The sequence below is a fragment of the Fistularia commersonii genome, chromosome 9, assembly GCF_037954325.1.
Source record: "Fistularia commersonii isolate RoL2024-O1a breed Wild chromosome 9, RoL_Fcom_v1.0, whole genome shotgun sequence".
Lineage (NCBI taxonomy): Eukaryota > Metazoa > Chordata > Actinopteri > Syngnathiformes > Fistulariidae > Fistularia > Fistularia commersonii.
In genome coordinates this window covers 2,256,173-2,274,810 of record NC_141292.1, presented here as the reverse complement: position 1 = coordinate 2,274,810, position 18,638 = coordinate 2,256,173, and the positions used below count along the sequence as shown (strand labels likewise).

At 41.1% G+C, this 18,638-nt stretch overlaps 1 protein-coding gene across 2 annotated transcripts; it reads right to left on the bottom strand.

The window, feature by feature from the left end:
- Positions 1–621: 621 nt before the first annotated feature.
- Positions 622–18,421, bottom strand: LOC147230925 (volume-regulated anion channel subunit LRRC8A-like). Of its 2 annotated transcripts, none has more exons than XM_086151858.1 (3): positions 18,278–18,421; positions 9,121–11,245; positions 622–5,529 (listed from the first exon to the last, which is right to left on the bottom strand). In XM_086151858.1, exons 2-3 carry the CDS (start codon positions 11,233–11,235, stop codon positions 5,254–5,256), a joined length of 2,391 nt encoding a protein of 796 aa, XP_086007984.1. In that variant the 5' UTR covers positions 11,236–11,245; positions 18,278–18,421; the 3' UTR covers positions 622–5,253. The 2 variants fall into 2 exon arrangements, with proteins under 2 accessions (XP_086007984.1, XP_086007985.1); XM_086151859.1 differs by lacking the exon at positions 18,278–18,421 and adding an exon at positions 17,493–17,965.
- Between the last annotated feature and the right edge of the window lie 217 nt (positions 18,422–18,638).

Genomic DNA, 18,638 nt, shown 5'->3' with positions numbered 1-18,638 from the left:
AAATTCAAATTAAAAATGTTTATTTTTATTATCAATAAAGTATTCTGATTCTATTTGTTCTCAGGTAAGACAGAACTGGGTTCCTGTTCCAGATCTGGCTGATGTGTTTATTTACAAGTGACCTCTGGTGACTTTTGAGATGATTTTTGGTCGTTATATTTACCAAACAATTATCCATCTGTCCACCTATCTAATAATCTGCATTATCTATCCAGTTAGGAGTTGTCGGGAGGTGACTTTCGGCACCGAAATACAAATGCCGCTCAGCTTCGTCTTAAGGAGTTTAACCAAAAACAGCATCTAATGTGTCTTTCAGAGCCTCATTGCAGGCCTAAAGTTTCAGCTGCTTCCCTCTGGGTAAACAAAGAACACACAGTACTGGTGGAAACCAAAAAAAAATCTCTGAATTCATTTGAAATGATTTAGATACTCCTACTTTTAGCATCCAAAGATAACCGTTTTTAATGTAAAGTCTCCGTAGCGTCGGCTTTGGGAAAGTGTTCTCGCTGTGCAGACGAACGTGGCGTCTGAGCTACTTCTTTCCTTCTTCTGAATCTCTCAAGCAATTTAGAAAACGTTCTCAGCGACAGAAAAACAACACAGTCATTGACACAAACTGTCTTCGTGTTAAGTGTTTATTTCACCGTGTGTCAGAACAGTACAAAAGTCGTGTCTGAACATTAGGAAATCAAAGTTCAGTCGTCGATCGACGTCCCACTTGTAAAAACAGTGTTCAGTCCACTTGGCAACGTTTAATAAATTTCTTGTCATATGTGACATAGACAGTGCAGATTAAGACAATTCTATCCAGTAAGAGAATTTTTAAATTTATATTCCACCATGATCCTCCTGTGGGGGTTAAATGGCTGGCTTTCAGTATGGCTATACTACAACAACATTCTGCATCAACGCCCATCCATGCTGCCGGATTCTGAGGATCTCACTCAAAAAGCAACGAAACCATTTTCAAAATCCCTGATCGCGTGATAAGACGACGGGTCTGAACTTTCTGCGAAAGCGATAATCGAAAAAATACGCAAAGTGATCCCAGATGAGGAAATACATGGGGCCGGAGCCCCGGCTGAAATGGTGAGTGACCGTCCAAACGTGTACATTCTTGACGTGTACTCTTACTCAATGCCCGCACCGGGGGGGCGACAACACCTCCACAAACAGTTTGTTAGATTGTCAAGACTTGTTTATGTTCTGCGGTGAAATCCCGTCTTTTCTTGAAGACGACGATCCGCTACCAAACCATCTGTCCATCCCAAATGAGTGCATTCAATGGCAGAATAAATCAAACTAGTCAATGAAACAAGACTGAAAACAACCTTTTTTTTTTGGTGAAGCTGCACAGAATGAAGCTTTAAAATGCAATGATTGAGGTTTAATGTGTGTATCAAGAGAAGGCTGTGTGTGACATGATACGACTTAAAGTGCTTGCGTTATCATACGACCGCCGGGCTTTTTGTTACCGCCGGTCACCCGAACTTCCTCTTTTCAAAGCACCAAAAACGGCAGACTGACCTCATCTCGTCCTTTTCACTGGCGCTGGCATGCAGGAAAGGGAGTGGGACTCGAGGTTAAATGTGCTCATCTTGTGACTCAGAGGGGAAGTGAGTGTGCAGGAAAAAAAAAAAAAAGGCCGCAGTCGCTGATCTGGAGGTCAAGAAAACGACAGACGCTTCCTGGTTAGAAGAATCCTGGATGTAGATTTAGGACAAGGTGAAACACATGAAGGAAGTTTTAGATGTTTCCACACATCTGCTTGGGTTACACACACACACACACACACACACAAAAACAAAACAAGTACCCAACCTTTGCTCCAGTCATTAGTAGTTTAGAGTAGTTTACAGCACACTAAATCTGTTGTTTTACAAGATCATTTTCTTGTAGCCCCTAAATTTCTTGCTGATGTTTATTTTTCTCACTCTACGTTGTGGGCAACATTCAGATCATGCTTTTGATGATGATTGTTTTTTAAAAAATGGGCTAAATGCCGAGTGCGTGGTATTTTATCGTGGTCGCTAAAGGAACCCAACATTTACAAGATCCGTGTCTGTGTTACACTTTATGATGTAGAAAATAAAAATCCGCAATACGGTATCACCGTTTCTATCTAGACATGGATTAGTGTCCAGTTTTGACAATTCTTTGCTCGCTTTTTCAGTGAACACACTAAACTGAATGTCATGAGAAAATTAGCACATTTGTAATTGTTGCAAACAAAAATCACCAAGGGAATTCCTTCACCTCCACAAAAATTCACTGGAATTTAAAACCGAACGTGATTTCATTCGCGAAACGCATTATTCGGTTGGAACAATTGGCTATTTTGCTTCTCCCCCCCCCACCTTGAACTGGCCAAGCTGTCCTTTGAGTTGTCCCTAAATTTCGTGCCGGCTAAAACGCTCCCAGACCAAAACATACTATTCATAAGAATACCATTTGTATGAGTTGTTTGGCATTTGAAGGATCACCGTTTGCAGGATATTAAAAAAAAAAAAAAAAATGGTGTACTCGTAATTGGCACCAGCAGCACTAATATTACACTTCAAAAGTGAAAAAAAAAAGTATGCATTTATAAATTGCATATTCACTTCTGCTTCCATCTGAAATAGTCTGTGCTTGACCGCCTCAATGGCATTTTAACATTTACTTGTAAACACTTTCAAAGCCAGGATTCTTCTTTCAAAACTAGCCTTTTTTGGAGCACTTAATTAATAACCCCTCGAAGGGGACTTGGATTCAGCCTCTCGGTGAACAAAGGTGCCATTGTATCACTGCGGTGAAAGTCAAGAAAGTAAAGAACAAAAAAGAAACAGCTGGTAGCAATAACACCACATAACCTGTGAATGACAGCTGTTTGCTTTATGAAACAAAAGCTACAAGTCATGAATGTGGTGTCTGCGTTCGTTAAATGGGCAAAAGGCTTGTAAAAGGTAAAGTCATATTCGAAACAAGGATTGCCTTGTTGGAGTAAACATAGCGGGCTCATTCCAAATGATGCTATTAAATCCAGCACGTTAATAAGGAAAGAGCTTCAAGCACAAGAAAGCTCGTGGTCCTAATTTGAACTATGAATGTTGAAATCACATTCTGCGTGTTCTGCAGCTCGGTTTCTCTATCTCCGAAGGTTCCTGCTTCTTTCGCAAGTGAATGGGTAAAACACAGCTGACCGTGTGTTTACGCCGAGTAAAACGAGCGTGATAAATCCAAAGGCCAGCGTATAAACTGCTGACATTTGAGTCACCGAGACAAACAAGAAAGTGGCAACAAACACATCAACTTTGCTATGTCAGAGGATTAAAACCCGTTCTAATTCAATTTAACATTTGTAAAATGAACAACCCACATCTTTTCCTCAGAACTAGCTTACTCAACTATTAGTAAGAGTTGAGTGACGATATTAACAATCTTGAATGTATTGAACAGGATGTGTTACAGATCGCGCGTTTTTGCAAAATATTAAGCTACAACAGAATCAAAGATCTCCCATTGGAGAACTCAGTTTTTGTCTCCTGTGTCCAGGGCTCTAGGGGATTGATGATTAACAAAATTATTGGAATTAGTTCAGTATTGGGCGGGAATGAGACCGGCGGCGAGTGTAAATCGTCGGTGTCTGGGATGTGGATGTGTACCCTCACTTTAAAATAACTTCACACAAGTAACATTGTCTGTTTCTGAAAGACCAAACCGCCTTCAATTAAAACATCACTAGAGTCAAGCGATTGAAAGCAAAATTCAGTGAAGCCGTATTAAAATCAGAATATTAAAACATTTATCACTGTAATAAAAAGTGCATTTTTTTTTTTTCCTCTCAGAAACATAGTGGAAGAGAAATATAAAGTAGTATCAAATGGAAAAACTCAATTTAAGTATAGAACTTTATAACTCTACTATACTACGGCATACAAGAGGAAATGTCTTTGTTACATTTGCTTGCTGCCCGAATCGAAAGCAGAACAAAACGTCATCATGGGTTTGTAAATAAATGGTTGGCATCAGGCGCCCCTTCGAGGTGAGATTCAGGTCGCTTCCAGGAAACATCGCGCGCCCCGAAAACAGAACTGCCCCGACGCGAAAGGGCCGCGATACACAACGTGTGTGGTTTTTTTTTTTCCTCCAATACTGGACCGATTCCAACGATTTATCAATCGTTCACGGCGTGAAAGAGACTGGAATTCTCTTTTAAGGTTCCTGACAACTGGTAGATGTTTCATTTCAAACACAAAATGCTCAATGTAAAAACAACACAACTGAGAAATAAAAATACAGCCCATTTGAAATGCCCAAAATGAACCAGTTTCGGCAAATGACACTTATAAGTGCCCGATTTCGTGTTGTGTTTTGAGCAATTTTTTTTTCTTTTCAGGCCCAATTCAAACCCATAAAACAGGAACTATTATCCGTTATTCCCCCATGCAAAATAAAATACAGCCTATTGCATGTTTCTAACGAAAAACATGGGAATACACAAAGAAAAAAAAAAAAAAAATCAAGAAAAGCACACAGATGTGACACACACACACCACCTATATAACTTAACACCTGCAGGGTATTCAGATTATCGCACTGAGTACATTCCAATTTATGTTCGATAGCTTTCATTGGTGTGGTTTTATCCTATCTTCTGAATTAAGGCCAAAGATTTGGGGTTTTCCTCTGTCATTTTGATCACAAAAAACCCAACCAAGCATGCTAGGTTTTCAGAAACCCCTTCATGTTTCGAGAATATGGCTGTCCATCGCACGTTTTATGAACATCTGCCAGTCATCGGAGCCACGCGGCGCTGGAACGACAGATGTCATTGCAACGTTTCAAAAGTAGTAGTAAGAGTCTCAAGGCCAAAGGAATGTCAGGCAAACACTTTTTTTTTTTTTTTTTTTTTTGAGCGTATATGTCAAGATCAGCAAAAAAGTGCCAGTAAGCACATTTAGCTCACGGAAAAGGCTGAATCGTGCACACAATCTCTGCATTTTTGGCTATCTTTAATAATCAGGGTTGCCACAGTGAGGTCTTTCTCAAGCAGGCGTATTAGAACATGAACTGCTCAGATCCTGGTAACATCCAGAGCGGAAGAGATGAGCCTCTTCAGAAAACAACATTCATCACAGAGTTTGGCCTTGACGTTTCTCCTCCGTCATCTCTTCACCTTCCAAAAGTCCAAGAAACAAACTTTTCGGTGCCAAACCGGCCATCGCACTTTTTAAATCATTTTCGTCAAACATCTGCAGCGGCACGTTTGGCCTAAGCTTGTTCCTTATCGGCCCTCCAGAGCTGCTCCTTGACTTCTGGCGGCAGTGTGTTGAACAGGTCCTCCTCCACCACCAGACCGCTTCTCTTCAACAGACGGCACTCGCTGAGCTCCACGGGGAGACACTCCAGACGGTTCCCCCGGAGCTCCAGCTGGGTCAGACCCGTCAGTTCTCCGAAACGAGAGGGCAACGTCTGCAGGCAGTTGTTTCCCAGGTTCAGAGTACGCAGCTTCTTGCACTGGAACAACTCGGGCGGCAGAGTTTCAATCTGGAAGGAGAGAAGAGAAATATTATCACCGGACAAAGTTTTAAAAGCACGCGCCTTGAATGACGAGGTTTTGAATTTGGGATAAGAAAAAAAGGGTGTAAGAAGAGAAAGGCAGAGTTATTTGAAATTTTAACAAAATCAAAATACCGTGATTTCCGGACTGTGAGCCGCTAATTTTTTGACGTGCTTAAAAAATAATGCGGCTAATTTATGGATTTTTTTGGGTGCTAACGAGCTTCATGCTACCAAAACGACAAAATTACCGTGAAATTCTGAGGCTGTTCAATTCCAAAGGAGATAAATCTTTTTAATCTTTTTCATCACTGTTCGGAATATTACCCCTCTGTATTTAATTAAAAGTTAAAAAAAATTGTAAATATCTCTTGTTACAACATGATCACCTGCGGCTTATAGACAAGTGTGGCCTACATATATATATATATATATATAGGTCACACTTGTGTATATATATATATATGTCATATTATTATATTTATATGTGTGTATATATATATATATATATGTGTGTGTATACATACATACATCACAACATGGAGCATCTATCTGTCAATAGACACTGACACATTTGTGGGAATTTAATGTTAATGCAGGAAAATGTTGTATTTGTATTTATATTTGCGGACATTATAGTATAAACTTCACAATCCACTGCAAACAAATGCGCTGATCTACAATCACTGAGAACTTACTATTTTTAAAAAGGCAACGAGCACACTCAACAAGTTTGGCTGCATGAATATTTACTTTCTTCTCCAGGGTACAATTAAAAAAAAAAAAAAAAAAATCCCTGGCACTTTACCAAACAAAATAGCATTTGTAGGTGCTTGTTGCACAATGTAGCACATACAGCAGCTCTTTTCTAGAAAAGGCACTGGAACCAAAGACTTTGTCATAACAACATTACAGGGCTGTATTACTCTGTATGCTCTATATGCTCTGGCATATGGATCTCTGAAATATGCATGGAAACATCTGGAAAGGGTGAAGAATCAACAATTGTTTATGAGTGGATGTGCAGTGTCCTCAATTTTTTCACTTTTCTTTTTTTACTACATGATTAATAACAAATCCAGCCTCAGGGCGTCACAGGCCGGTCCCTCCCTGAGCCGGTCCCAAGCCCAGATAAATGCAGAGGGTTGCGTCAGGAAGGGCATCCAGCGTAAAACTTTTGCCAAAACCAAACATGGGAATCAAACCTAATAACCAGATCATACCAGAACGGTCGAGGCCCGGGTTAACAACGACCGCCAGTGGTATCGATGACCTACAGGGAACCAATGGAAACTGGGCTACTGTAGGTCAAAGAAGGAGAGTAGGAAGGGGTGTCCAGAAGTAGAGAGAGAAGAGGAAAGGCAAGAATCTGGGACTGAGAGTAGGGACTTTGAATGTTGGAACTATGACAGGAAAAGGTAGAGTTGGTCGACATGATGCAGAGAAGGAAGGTGGATATACTGTGTGTCCAGGATACCAGGTGGAAAGGTAGTAAGGCTAGAAGCTTAGGAGCAGGTTTTAAGTTATACTGTCATGGTACTGACAAGAAGAGAAATGGAGTAGCAGTTATCTTGAAGGAGGAGTTTGTTAGGAACATTCTGGAGGTGAAATAATGTCAGATAAACTTATGAGTCTGAAACTGGAAATTGAAGGTGTGATGCTCAATGTTGTTAGTGGCTATGCCCGTAGGTGGGATGTCAGTTTGAGGACAAGGAGAAGATCCGGAATGAGCTAGATGAAGTGATGCAAAATATCCCCAGAGGAGAGAGTAATAATTGGTGCAGACTTCAATGGACATGTAGGTGAAGGCAATAGAGGGGATGAAGAAGTGATGGGAAGATTTGTTATACAGAATAGGATCGCCGACGAACAGATGGTGGTAGACTTTGCAAAAAGGAGGGAAATGGCTGTAGTGAACACCTTTTTCCAGAAAAAACAGGAACATAGGGTAACTTATAAGAGCGGAGGTAGGAGCACGCAGGTAGACTACATCTTGTATAGACGAGGTCACCTGAAAGAGATCAGTGACTGCAAAGTAGTTGTATGTGAGAGCGTAGCCAGACAACATAGGATGGTGGTTTGTAGGATGACTCTGGGGACAAGAAGATCAAGAGGACAAAGGCATGGCAGAGGACAAAGAGGTAGAAGCTGAAAACGGAAGAGTGTTATATGGATTTCAGGGAGGAGTTGAGAAAGGCTCTGGGTGGTCAGGGAGAGTTTCCAGATGATTGGACAACTACAGCTAATGTTATCAGGGAGACAGTCAGGAGAGTACTTGGTGTATCATCTGGACGGAAAGTAAATAAAGAGACTTGGTGGAATGAGAAGGGCAGGAGTATATACAGAGAAAGCCGTTAGAAAAGTGGGATACTAAGGACTGAAGAGAACAGACAGGAGTACAGGGAGATACAGCGAAAGGTAAAGATAGAGGTAGCGAAGGCAAAACAAAGGGCTTATGGTGACTTGTATGCTCGGTTGGATAGTAAGGAGAGTGAGAATGATCTATACAGGTTGGCAAAACAGAGAGAGTAGTAGCTGTTTTGGTGATACCAATAATTGATGTCTCTTGAATTTACCTCACGCTTTAAGATCTTTTAATTTGATGGTATGACTTGTTCGCCGCAGCATTCCCAGTACAAAATGCCTATCCCACAAAATATTTGGAAGTTTGATAAGCACAAATTGTTTCATTTTGAACTTGCAGCCACACAGGTGTCCTTGAAACTTTACTGATGGCAGAAACAAGGAAACAGGGCCTTTTTTAAGGATTGCTGTCTCCATAATTTTTGCACCCGATGACATTATTGCCAGAATAATCTGCTGATAAACCACAGCCAACTTATCGAGTTTCCTTTTAGACTGTACAGTTGAAGACTCTTCGTATTGGAGCCTCATAAAATCAAGTCCTTTGGTCCCATTTAAGCCCGGTCATAATATGTACGTATCTAAGTGATCTCATCATAACTAGACGGATGTAAAAAAAAAATATTCACGGATATTCAGTCTTTCAGCCCACTCTCAAGAGTCTAGGACGCATCTTGCCAAATTATCAGGGGTTTCACAATCTGTCCTTTTTGCATTGGTGTCCATTTTGTATAAGCAAGCAAAGAAGTGAGATTCAATCACATGTTGTCAGACAGAACCAATGTTGAGATCTATATTTATCGATATTTTGATGTGAGACATAAACCAAGCCTCTGTTTGGTCAGTATCGGCATGGTTTTCTTCACTTAAACTATATTTTTTTAGCATGAACTTTTGAGCTAGGAGAGAATGTTGTAAATGTTGTATAAGCAATTGAAAGTGTTTTGATAAGCATTTATTGACAGACTGTTGACAACTACTTCACTGCTGCCAAAGAAGTTAAGTGTTTATCTTTAAAGCAGTGAAAGCCACCTTCAATCACTGTAGGCTATGACCTTTGCAAATACCTTATCTCATGATTTTGTTTGGTTTAAGCACACAAGATAAGGGAGGACGACCAGACTGGCTGTATGATTCAATAGAAAATATCAAATAACTAACAGCAACAAAAATAAATAAATAGACCATGCACGAGAAGGCGTTTCCATATCTCACCCGGTTTGCTGTCACGGCGAAGTACTGCAGGTTCTGGAGGAATCCAACATCGGCATGGATGCTGGTCAAATTGTTGTGACTTAGGTCTAGGAAGCGTAACTTGCGACAGAAGAAAAGCTGGCTGGGAATCTTCTCTATCTTGTTCCTGTTCAGGTACAGCCTCTCCAGGTTGGTTAGTGTTCCGATCTGAATGGGAATATAGGCGATTTGGTTGTACCAGAGCTTTAGGCACACGAGTCGATGGAGGTGCTGAAAGCTGATGATCTCCTCTATTGTCTTCAGATTGTTATCCTTCAGGTCGATCTCTTGCAGATTGTGCAAACTGAAGATCGAGTGCGGGATACGTTCAAGATCGCAGCGGACGAGCTCCAGCTCGGTCAGGTTGACCATTTTCTTCAGGCTGTTGAGCACCATCAGCTTAGTTCCCTCGTTATTGATGGAAAGCTTCTGGAGGTGGACACCCACGTCCGTCACTACCTGCGGGAGCTTGGTCAGGTTGCTTTTCAGACGCAGCACTTTGAGTCTTTTGAGCTCGCGAAGCCCATCGATTACGATGTAGCGATTGTTCTCGGCACTCAAGTTCCCAGTTAGGTGAAGCTCGCTGAGGTTCTTCAGGCTGTAGATCCACAACGGGATCTCCTTGATGTCCGTGAATTTGATGTGGAGGGACTTCAAGTTCTCCCTCAGGAAGGCCAGAGCGGGAGCCTCGATTTTGGCCGGCGTGTGATAAAGCCACATCTCTCGGAGGTTGGAAAGCTGAGCGATGATAGGGGGGATGGTGACGTCCGGGATGAGCTCCAGTTTGAGCACTTCCAGCTCAACCAGATCGAACACAGTTTCAGGGATCCCGCTCAGCATGAATAAATGCAGCTCCACCTTGTCCTGGGAGTTCTTGGTAATGCGCTGCCTCAGCTTCTCCAATGTCCACTCGTTGTTCAAGTTCAGCTGCCTCAGCTTGTTCTCGCTCACCTCTGACAGGAACACAGCGAAGCGTTTGGAGTAGAGAGGGTCGTACTGATCTATCATATGCAGCATGAAGGCAAAGTCATTCTTCAAGTCAGGAATGTCACTGTAACTGCTTTCCTCACGGATGGACTCGAAGGAGTATCGTTTGAGGGAGCGACTGAGCATCCAGCAGAGAGTGTACATGCAGATGAGGCCATAAACCACCACCAGACTGATGTAGAAGCAGGCCAAAATCTTAAAAAGGGTGGCCAACGGATGAGCACAGTAGAAGGTGTCGTATCCTGTCAACTTCTGAATCTCCACTGAGCACACCACACTGAACCGGATGTAGCGCACATAATACCCTGTATAGCAAATGATTAATACAAACTTGATTACTTTGATGATGGTTTGTCTGATGTAGAGACGGTAGACTATGTCACCCTCCTCCACGTGGATCCGGAACTTCTTCACCTTTTCAAAAAGGGCCTTGGCCTGCTCCCCTTCCTTTTTATCCAATACCCCGGTATCGGAGCGATCTACAATTCCTTGCTCTATCCTGGACTTGGTTCTTTGGAGCATCGGTACACTGGCCTCAACGTCCTCGCTCACAAACGACGCCTTTTTGTCCACCGAACCGTTCATTTTCCCCAAAGGTTTGGGGTCGCTCTCCTCCACCACCGTCTCAGACAAAGCCCTTGTTGTCCATGGGGAGTCAAAGCACTTGAGGAGGATGGAGACAAAGTGCTCCAGTTTCGAACTTGTGCGGGGGAACTTGAACCAAAAGTTGCTGCAGGCGAGGAAGATGAGAGTGTGAAGAAGAACCAAATAGGGGAAATATTTGGCAAACCAGTGGAGTTTGTTCTCGTAGCACACGGCGTCTACGTAATTGTACTGGTGGCGGTCGAGATCGTACTGGATGCCTTTGGGTTCTCTTACAGTGGCACCGGTAACGTTTGGCACAGGCATGGCTTCGCATGATCTGTTGATCACCCACTTGCAAGGCAGGCAAATCATCTTGTCCTGTGTGACTTGCAATGTGCCGCCAAACACTGCGATCATCAGCATGACGATCGAGATGTAATCTGTAAAAACGTCCCACCATGGCTTCAGGATACGGTACGCCGGCTGGGTGTCAGCAAAGTACCGGAGCTCTGTGATAGGAATCATGATGGCTTATCTGAGGAGACACACAAACAACAAAGAATAACTTGTAGCTTGTATTTCATTCTGAATTCGTAGGAAAGCGACATGATCAAAAATGTTATCCTTCGATCCTGTTTCCTAATAGCTTACTGTTTTTACGTAATCCGTGAATGTGTCTTAAGTTGGATAATTATTTTGATATCTGAATAGCTTTAAAAATAATTTCATATATATATATATATATATATATATATATATAAATGTGTATATGAATGTAGATATACACACATGCATATACATTTATACATACATATATACATATATATATACATGCATATATATATACACACATATATATATACATGTTTATACACACACATTCACTTATATACACATACACACACCAACACATATATATGCATACATAAACACACACACACACACACACATATAAACACACACACACATAGACATACATTCATTTATTTATTATCTTCTTAAAGTAAAAAACTAAAAACCCAGTGTCCAAAGCTTCCATTTACTTGAGGTCAAGCTAAGTCCTGAAAAGTAATAAGAACTATATACACACATATACATATACACATATATACACTCACACATATATACATACATACATACATACATACGTGCATACCTGCATACGTACATATATACTTGTATGACAAGATGAAAGAGGATAATTGATCAAGTGGGAACAAGAAAGACCACATGAGCCACACACACAAAAAATTACAATGTCCATAGATAAGGATCAAAAACACTAATATAAACCATCTATTATATATTATTTTTCTTTTTAATCAATACATACAACAACTTGCATTTCTGATAGGAATTGTTCGAGTGATTGACCACATTACCCAAATGTTGTTTCTTTCTAATCAGATTTCTTTTATTTTGAAATTGCATTCAATAACATTTTAATAAGCCAGTAGCTACACCTGCGGTCATTTGACTCGAACGCTATAGTAAGGATTGGACTATATGCAAATAAAACATTCAAATCAAATTCTCAATATTACAATGAAAGCAACAATAGCCAAAGTGAAAAACAGTCTCTGTTTCTAAAATGACAAACTTCAAGAAAGACAGATCAATGACAATATGCAATATCAGATGGTAATTTGAAGAAATAAGAATAATCTGCATGATGAACGCTAGTGGCTGCAATTCTGGTTTCTCACAGCCGAAAACAGGGCATTTTTCGCTGAAGGTTACAGGCGATAAACATCTCAAGATAAGAAATGATTCACTGGAAAGTCTAAGCAGAGGCTCCATGATTATGCAGACAGTTTGGGTTTGATGCAAAACTAGAACTAGCTGGTAAAAAAAGCTCAGAACCTTTTACTCTTATAAATATCGGAGGCTACTGACAGCACATTTTAGTAAAACATTTTTCAGCCCTCGAGGTTCCTGAATGAATGATCTTTAATAATAAGTATACAAGACCCTGAAAAGGAAACTAAGTCTTTCCTGATCTCAGAGCTTCAGTCAAGGTTGTTTAGGATTTCAAGCAGGCTGGGATCAGAGTCTACGGTGGGGTGCTTTCCTTTGTGGTTGTTCATTAGCTATATTCACCTCTACATACTTCTACTGTCAAGAGTTCTTAACCACCAAGAGTACAAGAGAACTTGAATGACTGCATTATGGTAAGACGTTTCCACTTCCATGGTATGTTCTAGAAAAAGACATTTCTGAACAGAACAATATGATTTACTGAGATCTTGCAGAGATGTTGGTTTAATCTCAGATTTATGTGTGAATTCCATCTCTGATGTATATTTTTATTATCTTTGCATTAAGCATTTGGATTTTTTTGTAATTCATTCCTTTTTTTAGCCCTTGTAGCTTAACATGTTTTTGCTTGTTTCTTTTTGGCTTTTTGTAATCAAGTAAGGTTATACCGTATTTTCACGGCTATAAGGCGCACATAAGTCTTAGATTTTCTTCAAAATATGCGGCGCCCCATAGTGCAGTGCGCCCTGTGTGTGTGTGTTGTTGTAAGGCGGACGTAGTAGAGGACACCATGAGAACGTTATAGGGGGAGGTGTGGGCGTTGATTGTACATAAAAGAACAGGTATATGCGATGTCTTAACAACCCTGAAAACATCGCCGACAAACACATCCTGCCCAGCCACATCGCTAACATGGACGAGGTGCCGCTCACTTTTGACATCCTGGTGAGTCACACTGTGCAGAAGAAGGGGATCGGCACGGTAACGATACCCACAACGGGGTACGAAAAGTCTTCTTGGAGATCACAGTTTCACTAAGAGTGGAAGGCAGCAAATGGATTGTCGATGCTCGGGCTAACGTGTCTGCCGGCACTGTTGTTCGAACTTTCGCAAAAGCCGGCATCATTTCCGAGGAGCCGCGCGGTGAAAGTAACTCTGACAGTGAAGAAAGTAAACATGGCATGTTTGACGGAGATTTAGCGCAGCTGTTCAAATCAGAAACAGAGGATGAGGACTTCCATGGGTTCCATTGATGATGATTACCGGTAAAAAAAAATGTGAATACCAAACTCAGTTTTGCTCCGGCTCTATTTTTAAATACGCACACTTGTATGCTTGTGTGTGTGTTGTTGTTGTAAGGCGGACGTAGTAGAGGACACCATGAGAACGTTAAAGGGGGAAGTGTGGGCGTGGATTGCATATAAAACCCGCGCCCTATAATCAGGCGCGCCTTATATGTGTGTGTTAAATATAATAATGGCTCACATAACTGAGACTGCGCGTTTTAGTACGGTGCGCCTTATGGTCGTGAAAATACAGTAGTTGTCACGATATGAAACTGGTACTTTAACTAGTGATTAGCTGACACCAGGGGTTCATACTGTCCGAATGCCCAAGACGATGCCTTACAGGCATGTGAAAAGATTGGAATTAGATTTGATAAGATTAAGATCAACACCAGTGGCATTAAATATTCTGCTTTTCAAAGAGACAAAAGGGAGTGTCACTCTTATCACCAGGGGAGAACAGGGCGAGCTGGCGGGGTGGGAGGCAGGATTCTTTACGGCGCAAACAGGGATGGACTGGCTGGTCTGTAGGCTCTGTTTGTTTTGTCCCGACGTTAAAAACACTGACGATTCACCCTGTCTTTCGGCATTTTTACTTGGTGTGCAAATATCTTGGTTGCAAAGAGAGGTTGGTTAGTGAAGCTAATGGTATGAAGGTCAGCTAACTGCTGCAGAAGTAGCAGCGATCAATTAGAAGTGATAAAATGGCAACCATTTTTTAGTATATGTATATTAAGATTTTCTTAGAGCTTTTTTATGTATTCATCCTTTGTTACATAGATACTGAAAGGTTAGGAAGGAGTGACACTCATTTTTACTGTAGGAGCCATGAGACATAATATTTAGATACCTTGAAAAACAGAGACCTGGTTCTTAACCGGGTTCTAGAACCGGTTTGGATTCCCCTCTCAGAGCAGAAATCCTGAAACAGACACCACCACCTTGCTTTTTCAGCAAACTTGGAAGGCGATCAACATGGTGATACACCAGAAACTTGCTATCCTGGCAAATGTGCAACATCATCCCATAATTCACTGAAGCCAAAAATGCAGACTGGAGCTAATGCTCTAACGGCGGCTTTGCATCGCTTACTGACAACTTGAGCTGACAATAGTGAAAGAGAGCCTGATAGAAAAACTTGGATTTGAAGTCGCATATTGTGCCACCAAAATATCCTCAGTATAACAAGACACGGTAAACAGAAGCACTGACAGGTTCCAGAATGCTAATCCTAGCATGGAAAACAACAGAAGGCGATCTTCAACAATGCCAAAGTAACTGTGCGATAAATGGAAGCAAGGGGCTCCTAAACGATTAAAAAAAAAAAAAAAACATCTGTGCAATGTCACTCAGTAATTTAAAATTCAAGACACTATTCAAAATATACCACATAATGTCACATTTGTCCTCAGGGATCAATAACGCATTTCCGATTCTGATGTCTAGACAGAGAAGGCCAAAAAACAACAAAAGGATCTATAACAGGCTTCACTCTGGCATCCAGAATTTCACAGATGATCCACACAGCTCATAATATCGCTCATCTAATATTGTTATTCGACAACAACATCCAATGCCTCTGCAAACGAAATGGATGCATTTACTGGTGTGACGGACCGGAACCGTGAGGCGTCTCATGAATTCTGAATTCATGAGCAAATACGTTTTGACTGCCGGTTTCACGCTTATCCTTTCACATTTCTCAAAGATCGGGACGGTTCTTGGTGATTACTTCTTTTGCTGGAAGAGGACACCTGAGCTGGAAGAGGAACCTGCACCGTCGGTGACGATTCTATATTAAAAGAAAGCAATTATTCCCCGCAAGGACAGTGCTTCCTCTCCTTATCAGCCAGCGCCAATCCAACCCCCAAAGAAAGACTGCATCTGTGGTGCACAGTGCCTTTAAAACAGGATATAACCTAATACTGATTCATGTTTCTGACATTTGCTGAGTTGTGAGTAAACCACTTCAGTATCTGGACAAAAGGGGCTCAAGAGTTGGTGAATATGTACGCCGCCCCGTAGTTCAAGGCCTTTACCGTGACAGCTCTATTAAACAGACATTACATGTTAGAGAAGTACATAAGCAGTATCAACTAAACATCTTCAATGTTTATTCTAAACAAAAATACACTTCCTTGGTGTGGCCGAGACTGATTGGACATTTCCTAGGTTTAATGAGCAACGCTTTTACTCAGGACTTGCCAGATGCTCCTCTGGAAGTGGCAAAAAAAACAACAGTCGAAAAGCAGCCTGTAGAAGTAATTTAAATATCAATTACTCTCAGAGATATTTAAAAACTGGTGCAAGATTGACTTGTTAGAAATCATAGGCAGTAAGATGAAGGATATAGATGGCTGCTATTTATACGGTGACTTTTAAATGTCAATATACTTAACGCTTTGTCCAGTGTCTCATACAATGAAATTCCTGCACCCTGAACCGGTCAGCAGGCAATTAGAGATGCAGTGACATTGAACCGAACGCAGCTGCACAACAGAAATTGAATCTGGACAAAATCTAGAGAAAAATCATGTTTAAAAACATGTCCAGCAAAGATATAGAATTCTAGTATGGATCAATATGGAGTTTTTAAGTCATCAAGGTCATGGTTAATTCTTGTTGAAATCTTTTTGTGGCAACAAAAACCATCATTACGAAATTTACATCTGACCAAAGAGACACAGAAGTTTACATGTTGGGACAATCAGACTTAATAGTAGACACTTAAAAAAACAAAAAAAAAACAATCAAAATTGCAAAACATCAATGGAATCCAGAAAAGCAACAGGTTTTATCTCATCTCAAGTCAAATATGCTGAGGGTCAATCTGCATGTAGGAACAGTAGAAGTGAAGAGAAATGAAGACTGAGCACAGAGGGATGGCTGTAACCAATTCACTATAAACATCAGTTTTCCCTTCAAGACGAACTGAAAAAACTCTGAATCCTTTGCATCTGTTCAAATAAAATCAACAAAAAAGTCAGTTGTTCAATTCATCAGTTTGTATGAAAACTACCCAAAAGTCCACCACCAGCTACCTCAACTTCCTATATCCAGTCTGATAGAGTTAATTTTTAATCCAAATTAAGATTACGCAACACCAGTTACTAAAAAAAATCATAACATTGTCACTTCAATCGATTAATTTCATACGGAGTAAGGGCATTAATATGTAATAATATTCTTTCAGTCGTAGATTGATACCACCAAGGAGCTCCACTGAACGCCACAGGAGGTCTTTCCTACCTGAGACTATCAGACTTTTTAACTCCTCTTCCTTCAGCCGAAGGGAATATTCAAATCTTTGTACTTTTTAAGACCTTAAAACACTTGATAGCCTTAACTTTGACACTTAATATTTTATTGAAGTTCTTATTCTCCCTCCTTCCTACTGTTATCTATTATTGTTATGTTTTACTTGAAACTCTGACACAACAATTTCCTTCGGGATAAATAAAGTTGTTCTTATCTTATCTTATCTTATCTTAAATATTTAAAAGCAATTTTTTGATCTGTGAATTCATAATCCCTGCTTAAAGATGAAAAAACTCCCTTTTGGTCCATCTTTTGTCTAATTTCTCACTAATTCTGGAAAACATTCTCTTATTTCAAACTCCCATCTGCAACTGGAAACTTCGGACACACTCAATAAAACCCTCCGTCACAATTTTCGGAGGAGAAAACATAAATCTCATTGAAAGCTGGCTGTCTATGGGCCAAGAGAATGATAGTTACCGTATCTGCGTCTCGGAATGTGAACTTTAGGAGCATATCAAATTGTTCAGGATCATGTTCTTGGCTTTGGAACAGCAGCAGATCTTTTCTCGCCCTCCAAAATACAAAAACAAACTCCTTCCTGACCGGCTGCCAGAGTATTCGCAGGTCTCCTCGGCCCATCTGCCCTCCCCAAGCTAAGAAAGACATCAGGAGACAGAAGAGACTGGGCAAATTTCAGTCCTAACCAGGTCTGACTGGTTCTGCCCCACCAAGAAAAAAAAAAAAACAAAAACCTTTTTTCTTCTAAAGGATCTGGCGTTGACGCATTACACACAGAGATACACAAATATGAATCAATAAAAAAGGGGGGGGCTGTATTATAAAAAAAAATAACAATTCCAGAAATCAAAAAAAAACAAAAAAAACCCACTAAGCTCATTCCACATGTCAGTGAGATAGTTAGGGAAAAAATTACATTTGTAATCCGAAAAAGGAACGGTATTTAAACATTTATAAAGGTTTACTTGCTTGAAAATAAAGGAATATCGTGGTCCCTCCACTGGCCCGGCGCTGATTAGCATTAACCAGGATTCATCAGGTGAAGTCACGCCGGGTAATGATGAGGTCGATCCGACAGAGGGACCTCCTCGACCGGCTAGCTTCCCCTCGACGAGCCGGTCGACGACGGGAAACGATGTCTCATACCGATGCCCGGTTAGCACGGCTGCGGCAGTCACCGTCCCCGTCACCGGAGCCGGAGAGGCGAATAACTCGCTGACGACCCGCGGCGTGGGAAGACCTACCGTTGTTAGTGAAGCTGCTTTGTGTCGCCTCCTCGGTCCACGGGTGACACATTTCCTCCGCGTCTCTCGGCGGCGGGCAGCGGCGGCGGCGGTGGCAGGACAGCGGGCCGAAGCCCCGTCAGAGTGACGACGGTGAAAAGCTTGAGCGGGAGTGTCAAGCGAGTTTGGTCCGCCAGGCCGCAAGAGGGCGCTGTTGTCAATAAAGAGCACCGGAAATACCTTTTCTGTTTTGATGATTATCAAAATAAAAGCGTGGACGCCTCGAATATCGCTGCTTTTAAATATATTTATTATTATTATTATTATTATTATTAATTACCTTAAATCAATAAAGATAAGGTTTACTATTGTTTAGAGCTGT